Source organism: Oncorhynchus mykiss, chromosome 30 (genome assembly GCF_057628025.1).
Source record: "Oncorhynchus mykiss isolate SJ-2025 chromosome 30, ASM5762802v1, whole genome shotgun sequence".
Taxonomy (NCBI): domain Eukaryota; kingdom Metazoa; phylum Chordata; class Actinopteri; order Salmoniformes; family Salmonidae; genus Oncorhynchus; species Oncorhynchus mykiss.
The window spans coordinates 30,649,910-30,670,787 of NC_143051.1; the positions used below are offsets into that span (position 1 = coordinate 30,649,910).

The window sequence follows — 20,878 nt, forward strand, 5'->3', positions numbered from 1 at the left end:
GGTAGAATGGGAACTGTTTGTCTTCTTCGGTCTCATCACTTGTTTTTCTGTCCATGGGAACCTGTTTTGTACCTTATTAAAAAGACACAATCATTTGATCACCAACATATAATAAATGGTATACAATAACGTGCTACAGTTTTACAGTAGCCAACTGCTTTACAATACCCCTGTTTCTGATGATTTGTCCTACGTACAGTATGTACTGTATAAGGATAATACAACTATAAGACTGACATACAGTGCCTTCAGAAAGTATTCATACCCCTTGAATTATGCCACATTTTGTTGTGTTACAGCCTGAATTCAAAATGCATTAAATATATTGTTTCCTCGCCCATCTACACACAATACCCCATTATGACCAAGTGAAAACATGTTTTGAATTTTTTTTGCAAATGTATTGAAAACGAAAAATAGAAACAGCTCACACCCCTGAGTCAATACTTTGTAGAACCACCTTTGGCAGTGATTACAGCTGTGAGTCTTTCTGGGTAAGTCTCTAAGAGCTTTCCACACTTGGATTGTGCAACATTTCCCATTACTCTTTTGAAAATTGTTCGAGCTCTGTCAAATTGGTTGCAGATCATTGATAGATAAAAATGTTTAGGTTTTGCCATAGATTTTTTAAGTCAAAACTGTAATTCGGCCACTCCGGAACATTTACTGCGTTCTTGGTAAGCAAGTCTAGTGTAGATTTGCCTCATTTTAGGTTATAGTCCACCTGAAAGGTGAATTTGTTACCCAATGTCTGGTGGAAAGCAGACTGAACCAGGTTTTCCTATAGGATTTTGCCTGTGCTTGGCTCCATTCCCTTTTTTTTATCCTGAAAAACTCCCTAGTCCATTACGATTACAAGCATACCCATAACATGAAGCAGTTACCACTATGTTTGAAAATGTGGAGAGTGGTACTCAGTAATGTGTTGTATTAGGTTTGCTTCGTATTCAGGACAAATAATTAATTGCCACATTTCTTGCGGTATTATTTTTATGCCTTGTGGCAAACAGGATGCATGTTTTGAAATATTTGTATTCTGTACAGGCTTCCTTCTTTTCACTCTGTCAATTAGATTAGTATTGTGGAGTAACTAAAATGTTGTTGATCCATCCTCCGATTTCTCCTATCACAGCGATTAAACTCTGTAACTGTTTTAAAGTCAACATTGGCCTCATGGTGAAATTCCTTCCTCTCCGGCAACTGAGTTAGGAAGGATGCTTGTATCTTTGTAGCGACTGGGTGTATTGATGCACCATCCAATGTGTAATTAATAACTTTAATAACTACATGTTTTATCCTGAACTTATTTAGGATTGCCATAACAAAAGGGTTGAACACTTATTGAATCAAGACAATTCAGCTTTCACGTTTTATTAATTTGTAAAAATTTCTTTGAACATTATTTGACTTTGACATTACAGAAGTTTGTGACATAAAATCTTAATTTAATCTATTGTAAATTCAGGCTGGAAAAAAACTGTGGAAAAAGTCAACGGGTGTGAATACTTTCCGAAGGCGCTGTATTTCTGAACATGTGTAACAGTATTGCTCTCCTCCTCTCCTCGCCCCAATGGGTTCGAACCAGGGACCCTCTGCACACAGACAACAGTCACCCTCAAAGCATCGTTACCCATCGCGCCACAAAAGCATTGCAGAGCAAGGGGAACAACAAATTCAAGGCCTCAGAGCGAGTGAAGTCACTGATTGAAACGCTATTAGCGCACACAACTGCTAACTAGCTAGCCATTTCACATCGGTTACACATGCTCACAACCTGCCATTGGATACAAATGATTTAAAACATGGTGCATGTTAGGTGATGGTCAAATACTTACCCTCTACTATAATTTGAAAATGATATTTACCCTCTACTATAATTAGAAAATTATATTTACCCTCTACTATAATTTGAAAATGATATTTACCCTCTACTATAATTTGAAAATGATATTTACCCTCTACTATAATTTGAAAATGATATTTACCATCTACTATAATTTGAAAATGATATTTACCATCTACTATTCTTTCTATTCACCACTTCAAAAATAAAAGCAAGTTAGATTTGATTTTGCTTGAATGACTCAACAGTGAAAGTTCTGTGAAACCCCAATGAATTCACAATCAAAAGTTCTGAACATAAGATAGAGGGCATTACAAGTGGTAGGAATTTTGTACTTATAAATATACCACTTACATCTGAAAATCTGCAAGTTCCCCAGAACCGTATAAAAAGAAAGTTACACTCTATATACCCATTCAATTGTTGGGAGCATATGTAGGGTGTGACTCATATCTATGTAGAGTGTTCTACTTTCTCTCTTTCTATTTATACAGTTAGTCAGCACCTCTACAATAAATGCTGGGTGTGAATCAGCTCATGATTTCTACCACCTGATCACAACCCCCCAAAAACTGTTTATAGTTTCATAAAATGTTTTCAACTACAGTATGTCAATCTCAAGCTTTATTTCTAATTATAAACATAAAGGCATGTTCCTTTGGGTGTAGATAAAGTTGTTTGTCTGTTTACCAAATGTGTTATTACATCTGACATATGGCAAGTTCTACCTTCATTTGGTTCAGAATGAATTTTGTTTGGCGGTGTTGGCAAGTTGGCTTACTTCTTGTTGCGGGTTAGACTGAAACTAAAATGGTTAAACCCATATTTAACATCAGAGTGGGATAATTGATCTATTTAGGGAGAAATGTTGTTGCATGGATCTAGTGTGTTTTTCCATTGTGCTCACTGCTCAAATACCTGATTTTGACATACAATGAGGCAACTTCACAAGTATGACGAAATATTCCAAAACACTATGGTAAGTTGGAGCTCCTCTGAACCAAAGCAGAAGTACATGCACTATAGAGAAACTTATTCATAGTAACCAAATATATGTATTTATTCATGGGAAAGCTGACAGAAGCAACACAATTTAGGCTTTGACCAATGGAGGTCAAGCTTGAAGGGCGTTAGATCCCCGAAATAACAAATCTAGGCTAACCTATGGATACCTAGAAAGTACAGCCTATACAGTCAGCAAACCAAAATGTAGGTTTTGTTGTGGACAAAATAGCAGGGGCAATGGGCCTCTTATTTGGCTGCTCTAAAATCAAAGTCAAGAACCCCTAAAAAAAAAGCTATTTATTTTTGAGAGTACCCTGTCTTGTTAAGTTTAGGGTGAGGGGTTTGATTATGGGTAGGCTGAGGGTTAGAATTAAGGGTTGGCATTCCAGTCACATGCCTTTAGTCACACCAGCAGAGCAGAGCTTCAAACATCAGATATTTGTGACCTGCATCCTGCTTTCGCTCCTCGACGACGACTTGGGCTGCTCACGGATCCTCCGCGAGGCGAAGGCGTACAGGAAGGGGTCCAGGCAGCTGTTAAAAAACGTAAAGCTCCGGACGACACGCGCTGCCGTGCTTCTGTGTCTCAGCAGCGCTGCCGATGCCTCTGGCCAGGAAGTCTGCAGCACAATGCCGGCGATGTCCACCACATTGACAATGTGCACAGGGATCCAGAGGATGAAGAAGGCGACCACCACACTGGTGACCAGCCGCGTCATCTTGGCACTGCTGAACAGTGCCGTCTGGTTCACCCGCCGGTGGAGGCGGCAGTAGGACGTGACCAGCACAGAGAACGGAATCACAAACCCTAAAAGGGTCTCCAAGACGAGGACAGCAACTCTTTCAGCATCGGAGCCCGTGTGTCGCTGGCACTTGAGCTCGCCATCGCGCACATCGCGAGTGGCAACTGCGGGGGCAGTCAGGGCACAGGCGAGCCCCCACAGGGCCAGGAGCAGCACCGCCTCCCCCTTGCGCCCCAGCCTGTTCCACATCTGCGGGTAGAGGACCTGGAGGTAGCGCTGGACACCGAGTAGAGTAACCGTTAGCACGTTAGCATTCAGGCTGAGGTAGAGCAGGAAGGTGGCTATCTTGCATGCAGCACGGCCCAGAGTCCAGCCTTGCTGGAGAGTATAGATCCACACGGGCACCGTGGCCAGGCACAGGATGTCAGAGGAAGCCAGGTTCAGCATGAGGCACAGGGTGAAATTGGGGCGTCGGGACGTGCGGCGCAGGATGACCACCAGGACAGCTATGTTACCAGGGAGGCCCAGCGCACAGCACAGCCCCAGGACGGTGCTCGAAATCAGGCGGCCCGAATCCGGGGAGGTGGAGTCCAAGCTAGAGTTGCTGGAGGAGTCCATGTTCTTCGTGGTCCGTGAAAGAATATGAGCTATCTGGAAGACAGTAGACTTTAGACATCTAATTCTTTAGTTTCTCGTTCTTCAAATCCTCACAAGTTTGTTATCTTCTCTTGAACTCTTGTCATAGAGTGATAATAAGGAAACTGATGTGGGTTAACTGCTTCTGGTCAGCTTCCTCCTGACAAAGCTCTGTGTGTGTGTGTGTGTGTGTGTGTGTGTGTGTGTGTGTGTGTGTGTGTGTGTGTGTGTGTGTGTGTGTGTGTGTGCGTGTGCGTGTGCGTGTCTGTGTGTCTGTGTGTCTGTGTGTGAGAGAGAGAGAGTATGATTCAGAGAGAGAGATATTTCTGTTTGAGGTTAACATTTAGAAACTTCCAATTTTGTCATTAAGGCTACACTCAACCTGATTCTCATCAATAGACACATGACGCTGAGGAGATAGTTTAAGCTTTAGTTAAAACATATAAAGTAGATTGTAGCTGTTGTCTAGGGGGAAGCCACAAGGGTTTTATATATTTTTTCCACATTTAATAATTCATATTTTTTATGTGGTTTTATCTTGTGCAAAACGTTGTAATGATTTGAACTTTTGACAGATAAATGGATGTGTAATGCATTTAATCCATCTCTGTGTTGTTGTCTCTCTTTGAATGTATGGCCTTAGTTTAATGCTTCCATTTAGTGGCAAAATAAGGCTAGAAAAACTACAATTCTTCTAAAATGGAGGAAATGGTGTTTGACCCCAAATCAGTCGGTGACCACGTGTCCATGGTTGTCCACAATGCCAACATAGCACAGATTAGATCACCTGGGTGTTGAGCTGGTAGGTCAAAGTAAAGAGGGTCTGCTTCAGAGTCCAACAACGCCTCTATTTCCTTCGTAGACTAAGGGATTTTGGAGTTGACCAGAAAAAATGCTCCTGTTCTTCCATGAGGTCATAGAGAGAATCCTGAGATACGGCATCACAGTCTGGTTTGCAAATGATCAAACTGCCCTGAAGGTCTTGGGTGTGAGGCAACATCACTCACTGAAGACTATTTTTGAATAGACAATTATCAGACAAGATCAGAAAATATTTTCAGATCCCTCCCATGGACATTTCTAGTGTCCCTCCTCCCCTCAGACAGCCGCTATAGGGTTCCTCCTACCCTCAGACAGACTCTAATGGATCCCTCCTCCACAGACAAAAACTATAGGGTCCCTCCTCCCCTCAGACAGTCACTATTCGGTCCCTCCTCCCCGCAAACAGACACTAAAGGGTCCCTCCTCCCCTCAGACAGACTCTATAGGGTCCCTTCTCCCCCCAGACAGACTATATAGGGTCCCTCCTCCCCTCCGACAGACTCTATAAGGTCCCTCCTCCCCTCAGACAGATAATTTAGGGTCCTTCCTCCCCTCAGACAGACGCATTAGGGTCCCTCCTCCCCTCAGAATATCGCTATAGTGTCCCTCCTCCCCTCAGACAGACACTATAGGGGCCCTCCTCCCCTCAGATAGACACTATAGGGGCCCTCCTCCCCACTGGCAGGTCCCTCCTCCCCTCAGACAGACACTATTGAGTCCCTCCTCCCCACTGGCAGGTCCCTCCTCCCCTCAGACAGACAATATAGGGTCCCTCCTCCCCTCAGACAGACTATATAGGGTCCCTCCTCCCCTCAGACAGATAATTTAGGGTCCTTCCTCCCCTCAGACAGACGCATTAGGGTCCCTCCTCCCCTCAGAATATCGCTATAGTGTCCCTCCTCCCATCAGATAGACACTATAGGGACCCTCCTCCCCTCAGGCAGACGCTATAGGGTCCCTCTTCCCCTCAGGCAGACGCTATAGGGTCCCTCTTCCCCTCAGGCAGACGCTATAGGGTCCCTCTTCCACTCAGGCAGACGCTATAGGGTCCCTCCTCCCCTCAGACAGACGCTATCGGGACCCTCCTCCCCTCAGGCAGACGCTATAGGGTCCCTCCTCCCCTCAGTCAGGTCCCTCCTATAGGGTTTGTGTTTGGTATATACCTTACTCTACCTGCTCAACACAAATCCAAAAAGGACCTTTGACACATACATCACTCTAAGTCGCTTAACATAGAAGTGTCTGCTAAATGACATATATTATTATGTATATATATATAAATATATATAGGGTTGAAGTCGGAGGTTTACATACACTTAGGTTGGAGTTAATAAACTTTACTTTTCAACCACTCTACAAATTTCTTGTTTACAAACTATAGTTGTTATAGTCAGTTAAGACATCTACTTTGTGCATGACGCAAGTATTTTTTCCAACAACTGTTCACAGACAGATTATTTCACTTTTAATTCACTGTATCACAATTCCAGTGGGTGATATGTTTTCAAACACTTCGTTGACTGTGCCTTTAAACAGCTTGGAAAATTCCAGAAAACGATGTCATGGCATTAGAAGCTTCTGAAAGGCAGTGTTGGAGGTGTACCTGTGGATGTATTTCAAGGCCTTCCTTCAAACTCAGTGCTTCTTTTCTTGACATCATGGGAAAATCAAAAGATATCAGCCAAGACCTCAGAAAACAAATTGTAGACCTCCATAAGTCTGGTTCATCCTTGGGAGCAATTTCCAAACCCCTGAAGGTACCACGTTCATCTGTACAAACAATAGTACGCAAGTATAAACACCATGGGACCACGCAGACGTCGTACCGCTCAGGAAGGAGACACGTTCTGTCTCCAAGAGATGAACGTACTTTGGTGCGAAAAGTGCAAATCAATCCCAGAACAACAGTAAAGGACCTTGTGAAGATGGAGGAAACAGGTAAAAAAGTATCTATATCCACAGTAAAACGAGTCCTATATCGACATAACCTGAAAGGCCGCTCAGCAAGGAAGAAGCCACTGCTCCCAAACCGCCATTAAAAAGACAGAGTACGGTTTGCAACTACACATGGGGACAAAGATCATACTTTTTGGAGAAATGTCCAATGGTCTGATGAAACACAAACAGAATTGTTTGGCCCTAATGACCATTGTTATGTTTGGAGGAAAAAGAGTGAGAGCTTGCAAGCCAAAGAACACCAACAGCAACATCCCAAGACATCAGTCAGGAAGTAAAAGCTTGGTCGCAAATGGACAATGACCCCAAGCATACTTCCAAAGTTGTGGAAAAATGGCTTAAGTACAACAAAGTCAAGGTATTGGAGTGGCCATCACAAAGCCCTGACCTCATTCCTATAGAACATTTGTGGGTAGAACTGAAAAATGTGTGTGCGAGCAAGGAGGCCTACAAACCTGACTCATTTACACCAGCTCTGTCAGGAGGAATGGGCCAAAATTCACCCAATTTATTGTGGGAAGCTTGTGGAAGGCTACCCAAAACGTTTGAACCAAGTTAAACAATTAAAAGGCAATGCTAACAAATACTAACTGAGTGTATGTAAACTTCTGACACACTGGGAATGTGATTAAATAAATTAAAGCTGAAATAAATCACTCTCTACTATTATTTTCACATTCTTAAAATAAAGTGGTGATCCTAACTGACCTAAAACAGGGAATTTTTTACTAGGATTAAATGTCAGGAATTGTGGAAACTGAGTTTAAATGTATTTGGCTAAGGTGTATGTAAACTTCCGACGTCAACTGTATGTGTCGTACTTCTTGATGTCACGTTCTGACCTTAGTTCTTTTATTATGTCTTTGGTTTAGTATGGTCAGGGCGTGAGTTGGGTGGGTTGTCTATGTTCCTTTTTCTATGTTTTGGGATTTCTGTGTTCGGCCTGGTATGGTTCTCAATCAGAGGCAGCTGTCAATCGTTGTCCCTGATTGAGAATGATACTTAGGTAGCCTGGTTTAACTTTTGACTTGTGGGTGTTTATTTTCTGTTCTGTGTTTTGATGCACCGTTCAGGACTGTTTGTCTGTCGTGTTTTGTTTCTGTATTCATTCTTTATTAAATTACAATGAATACTTACCACGCTGCACCTTGGTCCTCTCTTTCTCCCGACGACAACCGTTACACTTGAATGGAATCAATATGACTGTATTCACTCTTTCTGGGTTGGAGGCGTAAAGTTGTTGAGTCGGTGATGAATAGTTGGGAAGTTGGGTTTGGACAGGGTCAACATTCATGCATTTGTGTTCTGAAAAGGGTGATTTTCCCAAAAAATCTACACCTTTCTGAATGTTGTTCAACATTTCCTGCAAAATCAAGCATTTCTTACAGCTCTGTTTCCTTAGTGGTCCCAGTATGTTCACACAAATTTCAATTTTTGCAGAATACATTGAGAGATATGTACAGTAACATTGTCCATAGACAAGTCTAACCAATTTATTCATGGGAAACCTGACAGAAGCAATACAATTTAGGCTTTGACCAATGGAGGTCAAGCTTGAAGGGCGTTAGATCCCCGAAATAACAAATCTAGGCTAACCTATGGATACCTAGAAAGTACAGCCTATACAGTCAGCAAACCAAAATGTAGGTTTTGTTGAGGACAAAATAGCAGGGGCAATGGGCCTCTTATTTGGCTGCTCTAAAATCAAAGTCAAGAACCCCTAAAAAAAAGCTATTTATTTTTGAGAGTACCCTGACTTGTTAAGTTTAGGGTGAGGGGTTTGATTATGGGTAGGCTGAGGGTTAGAATTAGGGGTTGGCATTCCAGTCACATGCCTTTAGTCACACCAGCAGAGCAGAGCATCATACATCAGATATTTGTGACCTGCATCCTGCTTTCGCTCCTCAACGACGACTTGGGCTGCTCACGGATCCTCCGCGAGGCGAAGGCGTACAGGAAGGGGTCCAGGCAGCTGTTAAAAAACGTAAAGCTCCAGACGACACGCGCTGCCACGCTTCTGTGTTTCAGCAGCGCTGCCGATGCCTCTGGCCAGGAAGTCTGCAGCACAATGCCGGCGATGTCCACCACATTGACAATGTGCACAGGGATCCAGAGGATGAAGAAGGCGACCACCACACTGGTGACCAGCCGCGTCATCTTGGCACTGCTGAACAGCGCTGTCTGGTTCACCCGCCGCCGGTGGAGGCGGCAGTAGGACGTGACCAGCACAGAGAACGGAATCACAAACCCTAAAAGGGTCTCCAAGACGAGGACAGCAACTCTTTCAGCATCGGAGCCCGTGTGTCGCTGGCACTTGAGCTCGCCATCGCGCACATCGCGAGTGGCAACTGCGGGGGCAGTCAGGGCACAGGCGAGCCCCCACAGGGCCAGGAGCAGCACCGCCTCCCCCTTGCGCCCCAGCCTGTTCCACATCTGCGGGTAGAGGACCTAGAGGTAGCGCTGGACACCGAGTAGAGTAACCGTTAGCATAAGGGCTGAGGTAGAGCAGGAATGTGCCTAGCTTGCATGCAGCACGGCCCAGAGTCCAGCCTTGAAAGAATAAGAGATCTAAGAGCTATCTGGAAGAAGACAGACTTCAGACATCGAATTCTCTGTTTCTGAAAACCTCAAGTTTGTTATGTTCTTTTGACTTCTTGTCATAGAATGATAGGGGAAATTGTGGGTTAACAGCCTCTGGTCAGCTTCCGTTTAATGAGCTGTGGGTGTGTTGGCATAATTCTGTATTTGTCAAAGGCTACAGCCAACCTGATTCTCACAAATAGACACACTGAGAAGATGGATGCCTTTGCCTACAGCTTGAAACTACCACATATGTGCAATTTTTGTATATTTGATCATTTTTCAGTGATTTTAACTTGTGTAAAAGTGTAAATGATTTGAACTTTTGACAGAAATGGATGCGTAATGTAATCCATCTCCTTTTTGCAAGGGCTTGATAAAGATAACAGCTTTTTCTTAGCGTTCCGCTAATTTTTTTGGCCATAGCTTCAACGTTGCCATCTAGTGGCAAGGACAGAAAAACAATATAAAAGATTACTGCACCTTTAATTTCCTCCCTGCCACAGATTCTAGCAGAAATCTACCATGACTTATGTTATCTTAATTTGGGAAACTATTGACAGTTGTATAAAGCACATTTATTTGCAGATACACATATATACAGTCCTTGCATTCTCTCGTTTCTTTAACTCACATCGTAGTTCTTGTGTTTAAAAAAACATGTATTCTATATTATTATCATCACTGCATTGTTGTCAAATAGCTCGCAAGGTTATAATTAGACAGTACTGTTTTACACCTTTTGTATCCTGTGCATGTGGCAAATTAACTTCACTAGCAGCTCCAACATATCACCAACCAACATTCTCCCTTCATTGACCTTTCCTTCTATCCTCTTATTTTGTCTCTCCTTGATTTAATGACTGAGTTTCACAGTCCAAATATCTTTTGTCAGTTAAAACCTCAATCTTTTACCATAACCGTTCTCTGTCGCCATCTCAGTTGTAAATGAGAACTTGTTCTCAACTGGCCCACCTGGATAAATAAATGGTAAAAAATAAAAATAAACAGCATTCTTTCCAACCAGAATTCACAATCCTTATCAAGTCTCACTGTGTCTTTATGAATGCGATCAGATCCACATACAAGAATATACATTGTGGATGGGTGGGTCTGTCAATACTAGTCAATGTCAATTGAGACCCATCTATTCAGATGGCATGGAGTGCGCAAAAATCATTCTGGGCTAACAATGCGGGAAACAGAAAAGAGAAAATGACTCTTGCGGTTCAGCAGTTGTCAGTCAATCAATCATCGTCGTCCTCTTCCGAGGAGGAGCACATCATGCCTCCGCTATCATTGCGGTAACAGCGGGCCAGGAGGTGGAGTTGCTCCAGGGACTCCTGGAAGTCGGTCAGCTCAGGCCCCTGGGAGAGGAAGCTGGGGGCGATGCGACGGGGGTCCAGGGTGCTGGCACCGCGGTGCAGCTCCGACAGCCACGGGCCCAGGGCCGGAGAAGACTGCAGGGAGGTGAGCACGGGGAGGGAGGAGACCGCACAGGACCGCTCTGTGGAAGAGAGGATAGGAAGAGGGAGATAAGGTGAGAGGTATAGACCTGACAATAATGAGAGAGACTGTTGGATACAAGCATAGTGAGGTATGAAAACAGAATAGACTTATTTAGGGATTGTGAGGCAGGGATCTGAAGTGAAGTGACAGGGAGTGAGCGAAGAAGGGTAGAATATGCATATACAATCACTTGTGTAGCCAGATGAAATGGCTTTTACTTTTACTATTTATTAATACTGCACAATTTAAAAACACTTGCCCCCTAATCCCCCCCTTCCCAGATACAAAAAAAATCATGCCTTCCTATATTATACTTCTTCAAAAATGATATATTCTACTGAGCCATTTACTTTATGTTCGTATTCTTATATTTTATTATTGTTGTTGCATTGCCGAGAAGGAACCTGCAAGTAAGCATTTCATTGGATGGTGTATACCATGTGTATCCTGATCATACGACTAATAAAACTTGATAACAGAAACATAGACTGAGTCAGAGAGAGACAAACAGACAAACTTTGAAAATAACTTGACAGTGAGAAAGAAAGCGCAGTTAGATAAATGGACCAGAAATGTCAGAGAAACATTAGGATTAGATTTACTCACTTTTGGGGGGAGGGGCTTGACTCTGCAGAAAGCCCTGTGGACTCAAGGATTGGCTGAATATCTGTGGGAAGGGCGGGGTCAGCTTACTGGGGCTGGATACAAGCTGGACCGAACTGCACAGGGAGAATGAGGAAATGGTCAATTGTGATTTTCATGATTTAAACAGCAGGATTGGTTTGGTGTGGTCTATCAAACTACTACAGTCATGTGTGTGTGTTGAATCCGTCCATGTGTATGTGGCCATGTCTCGAAGCCTGCCTATGTGAGTGTGTGACATTGTCAGTGCATGAGTGTAAGTGTGTGTGTGTGTGTGTGTGTGTGCGTGAGAAAACGGGTGCTATTGTGTATGCAAGAATGACACTCACAAAGGCGTAGCGGGGTAGTGAGCATTGATGTAGGAGGCTAGCACCTCTTCCCCACAGTCAAGGCTATGCAGCTGGGTGGGCGGCTGCACCCCTGGTCTCAGCTGGCTGCAGATGGGACCGCAACGTTACAGCAATGCACATTAACACCAGAGCAAGGTTTAAATCGGCCAAATTGGCATCCAAAAATACAGATTTCCGATTGTTATGAAAACTTGAAATCGGCAATTCCGATTAATCGGTCGACCTCTAAACATAACAGCCATGTTTTGTCTCACCTGACCAGACTCTGCCCCTCTAAACCCTTGAGGGTCACTGATTGGCCGAAGCAGTGGCCATCGCCCAGCTCGGGGCAAGCCGATAGGGGTTTCCACGGCAACAGATCCGCGCAGTCACCTAGGGCGTCGGGGAGAGAGCACCCCTGCGTCATCGGAAAGGGGAGGGCTCCGTACGCAGCCACCACCTGAGGAAAAACACATGTTCATTAAATCAAATCGAACTTTATTTGTCACATGCGCCGAATACAGCAAGTGTAGACCTTACCGTGAAATACTTACTTACAAGCCCTTAACCAACAGTGCAGTTCAAGAAGAGTTAAGAAAATACTACCAAATAGACTAAAGTAATAAAAATTAAAAAAATTGGGCGGGCCGTCATCAAGCACCAAACAGAAGAAAACAGACTGAAACAGGGAGGAACTACACAGACTTGGCCAACAAGAAATGTTTTCAAATGTTTTTGTTTGTTTGTTGTGTGCCCACTAATCAATATGACCCTGGTCTCACACACTGTAAATCTGTTAAATGTATAGTAGGCTGTGGGGAAGACATAATGATTATCTTGTGCCCTGGACATTCCCTTCTAAATGTTATTTGAGGGTGATAACTGAAGCCAACCAGAGCTGCAGTCTAGCTTGAGCTGTTATTTTAGTCATACCTGTCAAAACTTTTCAGACCTTTCACAGGTTATTTATTTAACCAGGTTAGTCTCATTGTCTCAAGGAAAGAAAAATCAGACATAAGAGATAGCAGTAGGGTTAGCAATGTAAATAGCTTGATTTTAAACTCAGCGGTAATGGATTCAAAGAAAGCACCCAGCTCTCACCTTTCTCCCGGACACTGCCAGTGCGTCTGCAAACTCCCACATGGGGGTGCTGTTGTGCCTCAGCCTGTAAGGGACAGTAAGGGAGTCCAGGGCCAGAGCCAGCACAGAGCTGGAGTGGTACCACAGAGAGGGCTGGAGGAGACCGAAAAGACAGAGTGATTGGAATAGACAGAGAAACACACACACATTCATTTCTGGGGTTGTAGGACATCTTAGGGTTGGCTTGCTAAAAACAACTGTTTAGCATCCTCTCAAGCAACAGTGGGGGAGAGCGATTTCAATCATTTACACTACAGCTCAATCTAGTCTATATATTTTCAGCGAAAGAATGAATAAATGACTACCAAAATGTGGGAATAGACAGATGATAGATGGGAAAAGAGGGTGGCGTCTGTCTGACTCACGTCGTAGTTGAGGTGGGGGAAGGAGGGGGGTTGGGCGGGCCGTCTGCCCAGCCCGCCCTTCAGGGTTAAAGGGCAGAAGAACGAGCTGTTATTGGCCATGTGGACCATGCCTAAGGAGTAGTTCAACAGGTGGTAGAGCTCCTTCATCGGGGTCTGAGGAAAGCAACAGAAGAACAATGTCATAGGACTTTATTCACAACACAATAGCTGTGCATGAAACACAATTACTATGAGATACGGATAAAACCAGATTAGTCATTAAATCAGTAGCAAATTGTGAAATAAAAACAAAATCACAGATCTCAGCTGAACTCTATGAAATACATTTCTATCTGCAATTTTACAGCGAATAAAACCCATGGCAAAGAATTACATGGCAAGAACACCTGGGTCATGCTCATTAGGCACCAAACGGAAGAAAACTGACAAACAGGAAGGGACTATCTGGACTTGGCCAATAAGAAATGCTAATTGTCCATTGAGTGCCCTAATGAACATGACACTGTTGAATAAAACAGTGCTTACTGATGAACTGCCTGAAAACCCACTGCCAAAAACCTCCCTCTTGTTACTCACTGTGTCTGGGTGACTAACAGGTGCGAGCCCCCAGGTAAGGATGCCCCGTCCCCCATAGGAGTCCTGCAGCATCTCGGTGACCTTTGAACCCAGGCCAGAGAAGCCATCAGCCAGGTCACACAGCACCTGGAACCCCTGGGAGGGAGGGAGAGGGATGGCAGAAGGAAGAGCAGGAGAAAGAGAAAGGAGAGATGACAAACAGATTAACTCAGCCATTCGAGGAGTGATTGTACAGAATGGGGCCTTTAGAATGAACAAAGTATGTTTGGATGGATATATGGATATTTTTGATATTTGAGACAATGTAGTTTTCCAGGACCAGGGTTTGTGATAACCCCTATTGGAGAGTTATGGTAGAGGATCACCAGTCAGTTAGTTACCTGTAGGTAGTCACATTCCTCTATGAAGAAGTGTAGTCTGTCCTCCAGATCCTCCAGCACTGAGCCCTGAAGCAGAGCCTCCCCCTGGCCAAACGTTTCCAGGCGGTGGGCCTCCCTGTAGAACACAATGGCAAAACAAAGTCATTTTCCTGAGAAATCCAAGCTAGTTCTGCTGTAGCATGTGGGAAAGGCACTCCGTGTGAAATAATTGGGAGTCGACCTAGCCACATAATAGGACTGTAATGTACTGTAGTGTGTGACCTTAATCCTTTTTCAGGTTCATATCTGTTCCAACAACTCATCAACCAAACTTTGGAACTGGTAGGGACAGCTCAGGGCTTCATGCCTTCTTTTATCCCGCTTTTCAGTTTCCAGTTGGTCAAGGATCCATCATAGTTATCCTTTTCTTGTCATCTTCAACTTGACTTTTATTAAAACAAACTATTTGGTTTCAAATATGTAAAGAATAAAAAAGACAGTAAAATAAAGAGGGGGGTGGGGTTGGATATAGGATACGAACCCGGGGTAAAGATTTCATTTTTTGGGGGTTGGGAATGAGATACGGAGAACTGCATCTTTGGCTGTAACTATTTGACTGCATGTGCCTATGGTGATGCTCTCACCCGTCATGGTTGTACTCGTGGATGACAGAGATTGTGCGGGGGTGCAGGTGGATCCTCAAGAAGTCCGACCATACCCTCACACTGCCCTCCAGTCGATAGCCCTTCTGAGCGCGCTCCAAGCGGCTGTTCACCGTCTCCATGGCTAAAGTCCCTACTCGGGAAACACGGATCGATGAAAAGGTAGTGTGTGTGAGTGACCGAGAGCGGCTTGTTTCTCGGTCTGATCCTCTTTTAGCCCATTTCTGGTCATACAGGTTCACACACACACAATAGTTTGCTAACTTATAAATCATGTTAAATATTGATTAAATGTCATCTTGGAAAATATACTTTAAAACCTCTTATGGCTGGGGGCAGTATTGAGTAGCTTGGATGAATAAGGTGCCCAGAGTAAACTGCTTGCTCCAGTTGCTAATACAGTGCCTTGCGAAAGTATTCGGCCCCCTTGAACTTTGCGACCTTTTGCCACATTTCAGGCTTCAAACATAAAGATATAAAACTGTATTTTTTTGTGAAGAATCAACAACAAGTGGGACACAATCATGAAGTGGAACGACATTTACTGGATATTTCAAACTTTTTTAACAAATCAAAAACTGAAAAATTGGGCGTGCAAAATTATTCAGCCCCCTTAAGTTAATACTTTGTAGCGCCACCTTTTGCTGCGATTACAGCTGTAAGTCACTTGGGGTATGTCTCTATCAGTTTTGCACATCGAGAGACTGACATTTTTTCCCCATTCCTCCTTGCAAAAGGTCTCAAAGTTCAAGGGGGCCGAATACTTTCGCAAGGCACTGTATATGCATACTATTAGTAGTATTGGATAGAAAACACTCTGAAGTTTTTAAAACTGTTTGAATGATGTATGTGAGTATAACAGAACTCATATGGCAGGCAAAAACCTGAGAAAAAATCCAACCAGGAAGTGGTAAATCTGAGGTTGGTCAATTTTGAACTCAGCACTTATCGAAGACACAGTGGGATATTGGTCATGTTGCACTTCCTAAGGCTTCGACTAGATGTCAACCGTCTTTAGAAACTTGTTTGAGGCTTCTACTGTGAAGTGGGGCCAAATGAGAGGGGAATGAGTCAGATGTCTGCCAGCAGCCACGAGCTCAGTCACGCGCATTCACATGAGAGGTAGCGCCCGTTCCTTTGCTTTTCTGAAGACAAAAGAATTCTCCGGTTGGAACATTATTTAAGTTTTATGTTAAAAACATGCTAAAAATTGATTCTATACGTCGTTTGACATGTTTCTACAGACTAACGGAACTTTTTGACATTTCGTCTGCAACTAGTGAACACGCTTCGTGAATTTGGATTTGTTTACCAAACGCGCTAACAAAAGTAGCTATTTGGACATAAATGATGGACATTATCGAACAAATCAAACATTTAATTGTGTAACTGGGATTCCTGGGAGTGCATTCTGATGAAGATCAAAGGTAAGTGAATATTTGTAATGTTATTTCTGACTTCTGTTGACTCCAACATGGCGGATATATGCATTTGTTATCTGAGCTCCATACTCAGATTATTGCATGGTTTGCTTTTTTGAAATCTGACACAGCAGTTGCATTAAGGAGAAGTATATTTTTAATTCCATGCATAACACTTGTATTTTCATCAACATTTATAATGAGTATTTCTGTAAATTGATGTGGCTCTCTGCAAAATCACCAGATGTTTTTGGAACTACTGAACATAACGTGCCAATGTATACTGAGATGTATTTATATAAATATGAACTTTATCGAACAAAACATACATGTATTGTGTAACATGAAGTCCAATGAGTGTCATCTGACGAAGATCATCAAAAGGTTAGTGATTAATTCTCTCTCCATTTCTGATTTTTGTGACTACACTCTTTGGCTGGAAAAATGGCTGTGTGTGTTTTTGTGACTTGGCTCTGACCTAACATAATCGTTTGTGGTGCTTTCGCTGTAAAGCCTATTTGAAATTGGACACTGTGGTGGCATTAACAACAATATATCTTTAAAATGGTATAAATTGGTATATGTTGGAGGAATTTTAATTATGAGATTTCTGTTGATTTGAATTTGGCGCCATGCACTTTCACTGGCTGTTGTCATATCGATCCCGTTAACGGGATTTCAGCCCTAAGAAGTTAAAAAGAAGACCTTACCTGAACAGTGAGGCACTGGAGTTGGGTCAAAATCAACCTCAGCCAATATCTCCCCCTTCTGGACATAAAAACAACTGTCATAACAAGACACTTGAATGAGAGCCTTTTCGAACACGAGTTATGCCTGGTCCAAGAACAACTCCAATTTCCTTGCCCTGGGCCCAAACCCTTCGGTGAATGAATAACTGCAAGTATTGGGCAGGTGTAAGTAATATGGTGACGGCTCTACCTAGCCTTTCAACAGGCTTCAGCGAGTTTCGACAATATTGCTTACACCTATCTGGTTCCTTCAGACATGCAATCGGGCTAATGCCGGGTGTACACTACACAACTTTCAAAATCCTAACGTCATTGAGCCTCTTACATTAAATTACCGTATTTCCTGTATGTTTTTGTCTTGCCAACGTAGTGGTGCGCACGCTCAATGATCTGGCACAGATGGGTTGTCACACACTACAAGATTCTTCACTTGGTCATGAAGATTCTCCACACCACCATACTGTCTTGCGAAAAAACAATGATATTAGATTGTGTAGCTAGAACGAGCTGTGGCTCAAAGCAGCCTCAAACGCTTTCAGTCAGATATTCACGCTTGCCATACAGAGTTGACATTTCTAGACAACATGTTGAATTGAAAAACATGGCTTGTGAACTTCAGAGCTGTAACGATTTGGCACATTTGCTTTGGTTAAAGCCAAGTACAAAGCCATACTAGTAGTACTCATTGCTCCTGCGCGAGTCTACACATTCTGGGTGATGCAAAATAACGTTGCCATCTCACTGGCGAGCTCTCATTGGCTATTGCTGCTCACCGTTCTCAAAACTTGACGTTGCACATCTTACATTACAAGAGCATTCCAGATTTTGTGCTGATAAAAATCAAACTTTTGAAAATATCACGACGTCTGGGACTGCTCACAGACGGGATTGGTAGCATTTCTGACACGCTCACGTTAAATGAGCGTCGGTGATGGCCGTGCACTCCAAATAGGCAACATGGGGATTTTGTCTCCGATCTCAAACTTGTATGGGACAGCCAAATCGGGGCCAAAAATCGATTAGTGTACACCCGGCTTAAAGGTTTAAAGGCTAGAAGTTGTTTTTGGACTATCCTATTTAAAAAGCATTCATTCTTTGGGTTTAAAGGGAGAGAAGTAATATACTTGGTGTTTGTGTCATACTCACGTCTAGCTTGTCCAGGTCTAAGAGGAAGGAGTTCTTTGTTGGCAGGCTCTCTTTGTGCACCATTACATTGCCCTCCCTGCAAAGAGAAGTAATTTACGTCATACACATAAACAAGGCTTGGGGGAAACACACAGACAGACAAATGCACCCACACACACTTACCATGTGATAGCAGTGGGATCCTTCCCAGTCTCATAGAGGCTCCCCTCCTGTCTCAGTGTCTGAAGGCTACCTATATAATTGCAATGGACACAGAGGATGGTGATTCAGTATTTAAATATAGCCAACCTGGTTGTTCAATCTATATCTACCCCTGTAGCCACAGTAGCTATCCTTACTCCAATGACATGCATTGTCCATTTGTCACCGTCAAACCTAAAGATGTACACTGTAATTGTGGCAAACTCTGTAAAACCTTCAACATGTCATGTTTACTCAATCTGTGACCTCTAAGTGACATTCAGCAAAACATCTGTGTGAAATTTCAAGGAAGCGGTTAAGTGCTTCAGAACATTTCAGCAACGTGGTGCCCTTATGAATGACGCACTGCGGGTTACCATGGGTTGGTTACCTTTGAGGTCCATGGCGATCAGGCGGGGGGTGTAGGTAATATGACCCCCAAAGGTTTGCCCCTCTCTGAAGAGAACATCATTCTGAAGCTCGCCTGGGGGTGCATCTGGGTCATAGGTCAGCGAGGCATCCTGATGCAATACAAACAGAAGGGCAGGAAGGGAGAGAGAAGAAAATGTATCTTAATAGCGGCATAAGATGCAGTCAAGATTTACATACATAGCAAATATTTTAAGGCAAATCATATGTTATGTATACTGTGTCAACTCATACAAAGACAAATGGTAATTCAATGTGTCACCTTCCATGCTGCAAAGGGAGGTGCACTGAGCACCAATTGACAATGTTTATGAAGACAAACAGACCACACGAACACAAAAGGTCCCTAAACCATAAATAAACCATCTCTGCCTACACCCTTAGAGCAAATACATAGTTAGCAGGCTCGCTATCTCTAACTTTAAAGCATGTTTTATAATTGCCTACTGTGTTTTTCCCTCGTTGTTACCTAGCTAGCTACAATACATGGATTATTTTATCTCGTTACTTTTGCCCTAGCAGTATAACGTTAGCTGGCTGTGCAATTTCGTCGATGGTTGTTGCAGTAAAATGTGGGCCACACCCTAGCCTCACTCCCTTTTGCTGCACCTCTCACCCTCTGTGCACCAAAACACCACTCGTCTCCGCATTGTTAGCCTGGCTATTTCAGTTTGAATGTACAATAACTAGGGTCATGCTAGCTAACTACAGTAACAGTAGCTAGTAATGTCAGAATAGTAGTGGCTAGCTAACCAACTAACTTAGCCACGTACTGCACCAGTTCTTAACTAAAATAGTAGCTAGATAGCTAGCTTGCCCACTACAACTTTTAGAACACATACATATGTTATATGGAGAAACCGCTAACTTTAGCGCGTATCAACCTGTAAATTCCACCAATGTGTGCCAACGAAGTTTGAATAGTGCCCGAGTTGAAGAGTGACGATTTCTCTACACAGGCTACCCATCGTGACGTCTATAAATTAATACAAAAAATATCACAAATGCATAAATCTGTTAATTTCAGAATATTCTTTTAGAATAAGAAATATGACTCTCCATCATGGCAGGAAAACATGACAACAGAGTTATGGATCACTCTAACCGTGTGTGCATCGTTCAGAGGGAGCCCACCCTTGATGGAGGTCTTGGCGTCTACTATTGGTTAATAAGAAGTACATGAACGAATATGATTGGCTCTTTAAAACGTTTTTCAAAAAGTGGATAGGGTTCGGTTTCACTGCGCCGAGGAGGCACACGTGCAGCGCACAGCGCTCTGATAGGAGCGCAGTGAGAAAGCAGCCTCTTTATTGGCCTGTTGATTGTAGACAAAGATCCAGTACAGTAGACTGTCTAATGTTGGCCTACCTGAGATTTATGAAAATAAAATATTATGGGTAGCCTATATTTACGACGAGAGGATGCATCTTCACCGATTAAAATGAATAAAATAATTTCTAAAGATTACCAGATGGGTTTAACATGGTATATAGACAAAAGTTTGTTTAACAACCCCTCTCTATCGCAATATTATATCTGTGGTTTTGACCTAGCCAGATTGTAGTCCAAAAACCCGGAAATAAATTACTTATGGTTGGTTCAGCCATACATATGTGAAAACAATAGGGTTTTGGGATAAACCATGGCGGAGTTAGTGCCTACAAAAAAAATACAATTTTTCTCTATGGCATTGTAGAAAACGTAATCGTGGACAGAGTTGTCACATGATACTGCCTTTGCAACTACACAAATGTCCCGCAGTGCTTTACCTTGACACACCTGTGAA

The 20,878-nt window shown here is 43.1% G+C and overlaps 3 protein-coding genes across 3 annotated transcripts; all 3 read right to left on the reverse strand.

Annotated features, from left to right (window-relative positions):
- Nucleotides 1-1,355: 1,355 nt before the first annotated feature.
- LOC110488255 (leukotriene B4 receptor 1-like) lies at nt 1,356-5,560 on the reverse strand. The gene has a single exon (XM_090228362.1). The coding sequence runs from the start codon at nt 4,207-4,209 to the stop codon at nt 3,280-3,282; it is 930 nt and encodes a 309-aa protein (XP_090084488.1). The 5' UTR covers nt 4,210-5,560; the 3' UTR covers nt 1,356-3,279.
- A 2,923-nt stretch (nt 5,561-8,483) lies between these two features.
- Nucleotides 8,484-9,438, reverse strand: LOC110488258 (leukotriene B4 receptor 2-like). The gene has a single exon (XM_090228363.1). It carries the CDS (start codon nt 9,436-9,438, stop codon nt 8,875-8,877), a length of 564 nt encoding a protein of 187 aa, XP_090084489.1. The 3' UTR covers nt 8,484-8,874.
- A 703-nt stretch (nt 9,439-10,141) lies between these two features.
- Nucleotides 10,142-20,233, reverse strand: msto1 (misato mitochondrial distribution and morphology regulator 1). The gene is made up of 14 exons (XM_021560406.3): nt 19,977-20,233; nt 19,055-19,184; nt 18,646-18,715; nt 18,484-18,559; nt 17,299-17,356; nt 15,150-15,300; nt 14,527-14,641; nt 14,147-14,281; nt 13,571-13,723; nt 13,167-13,298; nt 12,341-12,525; nt 12,066-12,170; nt 11,701-11,813; nt 10,142-11,092 (listed from the first exon to the last, which is right to left on the reverse strand). The coding sequence occupies exons 1-14, from the start codon at nt 20,058-20,060 to the stop codon at nt 10,833-10,835; spliced, it is 1,767 nt and encodes a 588-aa protein (XP_021416081.3). The 5' UTR covers nt 20,061-20,233; the 3' UTR covers nt 10,142-10,832.
- Between the last annotated feature and the right edge of the window lie 645 nt (nt 20,234-20,878).

What these genes read in the sequence shown, in the direction of transcription:
- LOC110488258 (XM_090228363.1), bottom strand. Translation starts at nt 9,438, where the DNA reads ATGTGGAACAGGCTGGGGCGCAAGGGGGAGGCGGTGCTGCTCCTGGCC.
- LOC110488255 (XM_090228362.1), bottom strand. Translation starts at nt 4,209, where the DNA reads ATGGACTCCTCCAGCAACTCTAGCTTGGACTCCACCTCCCCGGATTCG.
- msto1 (XM_021560406.3), bottom strand. Translation starts at nt 20,060, where the DNA reads ATGGGTAGCCTGTGTAGAGAAATCGTCACTCTTCAACTCGGGCACTAT. An exon ending in TGGCAGTGTCCGGGAGAAAG is followed by an intron (nt 12,526 to 13,166) that starts GTGAGAGCTGGG and finishes GTTTTTCCTCAG; the next exon opens with GTGGTGGCTGCGTACGGAGC. An exon ending in CACTACCCCGCTACGCCTTT is followed by an intron (nt 11,814 to 12,065) that starts GTGAGTGTCATT and finishes CTCCCTGTGCAG; the next exon opens with TTCGGTCCAGCTTGTATCCA.